Source organism: Macaca mulatta, chromosome 1, assembly GCF_049350105.2.
Source record: "Macaca mulatta isolate MMU2019108-1 chromosome 1, T2T-MMU8v2.0, whole genome shotgun sequence".
NCBI classification, from domain to species: Eukaryota; Metazoa; Chordata; class Mammalia; order Primates; family Cercopithecidae; genus Macaca; species Macaca mulatta.
In genome coordinates, this window is record NC_133406.1 from 237,761,455 (window position 1) to 237,767,872 (window position 6,418).

Consider the following 6,418-nt stretch of genomic DNA (forward strand, 5'->3'; position numbering starts at 1 on the left):
AATCCTGAAACATGTTCCAGTAACCCAGAGGGAGGTAAGAAAGAGAAACAGGAATGAGAAGCAGAAGACACAGCAGAGAGTGATCAGATGGCAGACTTGAGATTCCGCATATCGATGGGCTACCAGGTAAATGGACCAAATACACCAATTGAAAGGCAGAGACTGGTAGGGTGGATGAGAAAATGACCCAGCTATACACTGTCTTCAGCCCAGCCCCGTGCTCACTTCCGACACAGCGTAGGTCAGTTGAAAGTGAAATGATGGAAAAAGATACACCTTGTAAAGATTGAAAAACACACGCATTTCAGGTAAATGGGTTTGTTTCATTCAGGCTGAATTTCTTGAGCCCTTTTTTTCCCTTTCTTTTTTCCGCCTGCATTGCCTCTCCCTCCCTCTTCCCCCTGCGACATGCTGGAACCCACAGTGCGTGCACTTGGTAACCACATAGAACACAGGCATGGGTCCATACGAAGCTGCGGACACAGGCAAAGACGCGGGGAAGGGGCGCTGTTGCTTTTCCAAAAAACCAAGGGAAGGACCATGTATAAAGAGTTATTTGTATTTTCCACTTCTCTCCCAATAATATTTTGGGTTAATTCCACCACATCAATGTGGAAAAATTCCCTCCATGCATAATTTACTCAACTGTTAACGTTGGTGATGGCCATTAACTCTGTTTCCAGCATTCTCCCCCCAAACAACGATGCTATAAACATCCTTGAAAGTAAAAACAAACAGAAGAATCACACTCACTAAACAGAAGTGTTAATTCTTTGTACTTCCTTTGGGAGCAGGACCCCTGAGTTTAGAGGGCCCTAAGCAAACGGTGACTTCTGTTCCTGTCTGTTCCTATCTGCTGAGAACGACACCTCCACCCTGTTCAGCCGCCCGGCCTCTCACGAGCAGAGCCCAGGCCCTGGCATGCTAGCTAAGGGCCCACATGAGTAGGGGTTTCTTGCTGAGCCCTCAGAACCAGGCGCACCCACTAGTCCCCACCCTCCCTGCCGACTCTCTCGGCCCACCTAAGACCCTTGTTTAGAATGCAGACTTCAGTGCCCTACTCGCCTGAGGTCCAGGGCCCTACTTTCCTACAAACTGGAGATGGAATAGCTGGACTCAGCCCGGGCTGTCTTGGGAGGAAGCAAAGGGGAGTGGGTGTGGACCAAGCCACTTCACAGATTCACCACCAGGGCCAGAAATGACTCTGCTGCCCCCAAAAAGGAACTGAGTGGAGGCGGCCACAGGTGCTCCGGTATTTGTCCTTTATTGAACATCCTCCCAAAGCTGGGGCTCGGGTTCACCCCCCACTGTGCCCCTCGAGAAGCGGCCTTCAGAAGCATCTTCTCTGCACCACGGAGCTCCCAAACTCCTTGAAGTCTGCGGCGGTGACCCACATCTGCTTGAAGCTACTCAGAGAGGTGACGATGGAGGCTCCAATCCAGGTGGAGAACCACCGGTCGGGGGGAGCCGTGATCTTGATGGGAGTGTCCTTGGAGGCCAGCTGCTCCAGCTCCTTGAGAAGCCGGTCATCCAGCCCGTGGAACAGGGTAGTGCCCCCCGACAGCACGATCTCCCCAAAGAGGATCTTCTGGATGTCGGCATCACACTTGGTGATGCTGCTGGAGACCATATGCGAAAGCCCGGGGCTCTGGCAGCCCAGCTGCTGGGGCGCGAACAGGGCCTCGGGCGCCTGGTACAGCGGGTCCCCGAGGCTGATGATGTTCCCGTCGGGCAGCTTGTACTCCCTCAGGACCTCCTCCGGCCTCCGGGAAAGCTCCTTCTCGGGCTCCAAGGCCACGTAGCACAGCTTTTTTTTGATGTCATCCACCAGGCCCTTGTCCAGCTCGCAGGAGAAGGTGTGGCCGCTGGCCAGGAGCAGCTGCGTGAGGAGCTCCGTGATGTCCCTGCCCGCCACGTGGAGCTTGGTGACTGCGTGGGGCAGGGAGTAACCCTCGAAGATGGGGACAGTGCAGGTGACCCCATCCCCGCTGTCCACCACCAGGCCCGTGACGCAGGCCGAGGCGTAGAGAGCCAGCACCGCCTGGTCCGACAGGTAGAAAGCGGGCACGCCAAAGTTCTCAAACATGACTTCCGCTATCTTCTCTCGGTTCTCCCTGGGGTTCAGGGAGGGTTCCGTCGCGAGCAGAGGCTGGTCGCTGGGTTTCACACCCAGCTCCCACTCAAAGAGATGCTTCCAGAGTCTCTCCATGTCATCCCACCCTGTGATCAGGCCACGCTCGATGGGGGAGTGCAGCTGCAGGGCCTCGAGCTTGTACAGGGCCTCCTCCCCCACAAAGTACTTCTTCTGGTTGGCCCCCGCTGAGGGCGCCTGGAATTTCAGGTGCCCCACGATGGAGCTGACGATATGCCGGGGTCCAAACTCCCCGGACAGGCCCGCTTTGCAGAGCCCCGAGCCATTGTCGAAAATCACAGCGGGGGAGTCTAACGCGTGCGGATTAAACATGCCCGCAGCCTTCCCTTCTCAGCCTCATCAAAATAAAGCCCAGCCCTCCAGGGCCACTTTGTGATGCAATAGGGGATCCCACGGCTCTCGGGGTGTCTCAAGGCAGGGCTAGCACCGCACCAGGGAGCCCTCCATCCTCAGGCTCAGGTCTGCTCTCCCTTCAGGGGGCCCCCGCCTGCTGAGGCCTCTTCTAGGGGGCTGCCTCCTAGGTAACAATCCAGCCAAGGCAACGATTGTCCTGAGCCTCAGCGGCCCAGGGGGCGGGGCTCTGAGTCCCCCATCCCCCACAGGGTGAGGAGCTCAAGAGAGGGAGGCAAGCGCATCCTAGGGTGGTGCTGGACAAGCGTGTGGGCTGAGGCAGAGACTTAGCTTTAGAGTGGAGAGAAGCAGCCCAACCTGGGTGCACCCCAGAAAACCAGCTTCCCTGAGCTGCAACCTCTGGGGTGACAACACTTACCTGTGCTAAGGGGGAGAACCAAGCACCAGGTTGGAGGGGTGTTGTAAGCAATTCTGTCCCAACAGACACTTAGAACGTGCTTTTGAATAGTGACTCCTCCAGGAAGCTCTCAGGGATTTCTCCTCCCTCCATCCCATTAGTCCCGGCTGTCTGTCCCACTGGGTGGACCCTATTCAAAGCCCTCTGGGCTGCTGGCCCTTTGTCCAGGAATACATCTCTGCTCTGGCTTGAGGCCAAGGCCCCTCATTCCTCTCTGCAGACTCTGAAGTGCCGGCACACAACAAAGTGCAGCGGCCACAGAGTTGGGAACCCCAACAGCCCCGAAGATATGGTCCACTGGTTTCACACGGGCAGCCTGGATTGCAGCCTGTGACACCTCTCTGTGTCTACGAGCTGCCACACAGTCAGGCCACAGCCACAGAGGAACGCTCAGAGATGACCAGGCCATTAAGGGTCAAGGTCTGAGCACAACCAGGAAGGAGGCACTAGGCCAGGCCAAGGGCAGCAGCTCCGGACTATGAGAGGACCCACAACGGTGCGTGCCCGGCACTCATACCCCCACTTGATCTTCTGCTTGGGGAGAAAGTGGGAGGGGATCCAACGTGGGAACCAGCTTCACTTTTTTCCTGAGGAGGGTGGAGGTGGCCTTGGAGAATATGAGGTTTATTCCCTCTCTCCTGTCATATCCACAATCACCCTGCAGCCCAGCTTGGTCTCCCAAAGTTCTCCCAGAGGACACCTCCCGGGGTCACTCCCCTCCTGGAGCCCCTCGGCTCCTGCTGGTGGCCCCCTCTGTGTGTCCTGCCTGCCCTGCTGACCCAGCAGCAGGCATTAAACCCACGGTGGTGTAGACACATGTCGTAGATGGGCAGTCTAGGCACGTGGCACAGCTAAGTGGTGTAAACACAAGGTATAGACACATGGGATAGATGGTGGTGTAGACACGCGTTGTACACTCGATGTGTGGTGTAGATGTGTCTTGTTGATACATGGTTTTGTGGGCACCACTGATCCCTGGGCGGGAGTCAACAAAAACTTGATTATTGAAAGATTTTCCTAGAGGGCACCCCCCCAGAGGGAAACTGAGTCAAATGCATGCCAGGGCGGTTGTGGCTTTTAAATCTCCATTTCTCTGGAAACCGTGGCAGCCACCCCACAGCTTGCTGCAGTTGTCTCAGAGACCTCCAGGCTCCCCGCGGCGGTAGGTGTGGACGGAGGCACTGACCCATGGGCATGGCCTGGGGCCCTGTGGCCTCCTTCGCAACCTGCTGAGCCAGGCCCTGGAGGTCCTCCCTGCCCACATCAAGGTCACCCCGCAGGTCCTCCTGAAGGTCACCTGAGGCCTGGCCAGTGCTGGGGGACGGGGAGAGTGTCCTGGGACAGGGGCAGGCACCATCCCGACCCTGTTCCTGTTTGATAGCGTGCACGGGCAGAGGGTGCCCCCCTCGAACGCCGTCTTCCAGGCACGTCCCAGGCTGCAAGGTGAGTTGTCCTCCGATGCCTTTCCGGTTCTACGGTGCGGCCACACTCACAACAGAAGGGCCACCCTGCACGGGAAGAGCTCCCCCCACGCTGAACTGGGAGACCACAGGCACCAGTCCTGGGAGATACAAGTGGGCCCATCCCTGCTGACCTGCACAGCCGGGGGTCCTGGCAGAGGTGTGGCTGTCCACAAGGCTGGCCCTTTGAAGCCCTGGGACAGGATCTGGGTGGTTCTGTCCTGGCCCTGCAAAGGGGCAAGGACCCCCTCCGTCACATGCCCTGCGGAACAATGGCTCAACATCAGCTGATGCTGCCAGAGATGGCCCCAGATGGACACCAGGTTTACCCAGGAGGGCGACAGAGTGCCACTCAGGGATGGTATGCGTCCCCACCGGCTGAGCCTTCTGCCCACAGCCCCCGGCTGAGCCCCCTCTACCTTGTAGAGGTGGTCTCGGCCTGGGAAGGGCCCCCAAGGCTGGGACGACCGAGCCTGCTGTGTTGTCTCACAGACCCTGGCTCTGCACAGCCCAGATCCACCATCAGCTGCAGGGATTGCTAAGGTTTCGAGTCTCACGTTTTGGGGAGAGCATTCCCTGGCTGGCTGCTGTGTCTTGGGGTTCCAGCCCGCAGCCGTCACAGACGGTCTGCATCCTCGGTTCTCAGGTGTGGCTGGAAGTGCCTCGGTGTTGCCTGAGCTGAGCCGGGAGGAACGGGCTCTGACACTTCCTAGATTCTGGCTCTGCCGGTGGCCACAGTGGGAGGCGGTGACAATGCTGGGTGGGGAGGGCTCTTGGGTCAGGCACAGAGACACGTTGAGGTGGCCCTGGGTGGGCTGGGGTCTTGGGCATCTGCAGGCAGGACAGAGGAGGAGACAGACCCACTATGCCCGGGCTGCTGAGCTCCTGGCGGGGTGTTGTGGGGCTTCTCCGTTCCTCCGTCCCCTGTTACTGTCACAAGGCACAGTCACAGCATCCCGGGCACAGCCTCTTACCCTGTGCACGTCCTGCAAAAACACACAGGCCCCTGTCTCCGCCCTGCCCGGCCCAGCTGCTTCCCCAGCCTCCGCATTAGGTCTGGGACTTTCCACCTGTTTCCAGCTCTTCTCGGTCCCTCCATGACCCTGCCAGTCCCCGCTTTGGAGGAGACAAGGGCATACCCCCAAGTACATAGCTGGGAAAGCCGGGGCACAGGCAGCACTGGCCAAGTCCTTTTTCCCTAAATGTTTTCTCTCCCTGCTGAGCCTGGGAGCAGTGGTGCCCTTGGCCCTGGGTCTGGTGGCCTGACCCATCTTGGTAACTCAGATGATCGTGGCCGGGGTGCCACGTGCCCGGCAGAGCAGGCCCTGTGAAGCCCACCACGTTGCTGTTTGTCTATTTGGGAGAACCAATTTGCAGGCAGGGTGGTCTTGCCCCAGTTACCATCAGGATGCTTGGACACCCGGGGCGAGGCTGGCTCCATCACCGTCATATCTGGGTTTGCTGTTGGAGCCGAGAACCTCAGGGGCAAGGCCCGGCCACTGGCTAGGCAGGCGCTTCTGTCCTAGATGCTCGGTGTCTCACTGGGCTGAAGATTGTCCGCCATGTGGGCAGAGCCAGAAGAAGCAGGAAGGACCCTGAAGACCCCCCACCAAGGAGGCAACTGTCTGGGGCTGGCACCACGTGGCCACCGAGAAGATCCAGTGGGTTTATGAGCCACAGCCTACGTGACCTTGTACTGGTTTCCAGCTGCCCTGGGGCAGAGGTTCCTCCCTGCGGTTCTCAGTTCTCAGGTGCCTGGGAACTTCGGCCTCCTCCCGGCAGTGGTGGGAGACGCCGGGCTCGCCGTCCACGAGGAAACATCTTCGACCCTCTTACTACTTGGTCTACACCTCCTGGAGGTGCCCGTGTGAGACGCACAGGGGTCCTTGTCACCTGGAGGGGTTTGATGTCCAACTGGACAGAAACCCAAGTAACTGAGCGGACTTGGAGCTCAAGGGGAGCGTTGGTGGTGAAGGTTGTTATTAACACAAGGACGTC

General features: G+C 58.5%; 1 protein-coding gene across 1 annotated transcript; it reads right to left on the reverse strand.

Moving 5' to 3' along the window:
- Positions 1–1,248: 1,248 nt before the first annotated feature.
- ACTRT2 (actin related protein T2) lies at positions 1,249–2,662 on the reverse strand. The gene has a single exon (XM_001112288.4). The coding sequence runs from the start codon at positions 2,462–2,464 to the stop codon at positions 1,331–1,333; it is 1,134 nt and encodes a 377-aa protein (XP_001112288.1). The 5' UTR covers positions 2,465–2,662; the 3' UTR covers positions 1,249–1,330.
- Between the last annotated feature and the right edge of the window lie 3,756 nt (positions 2,663–6,418).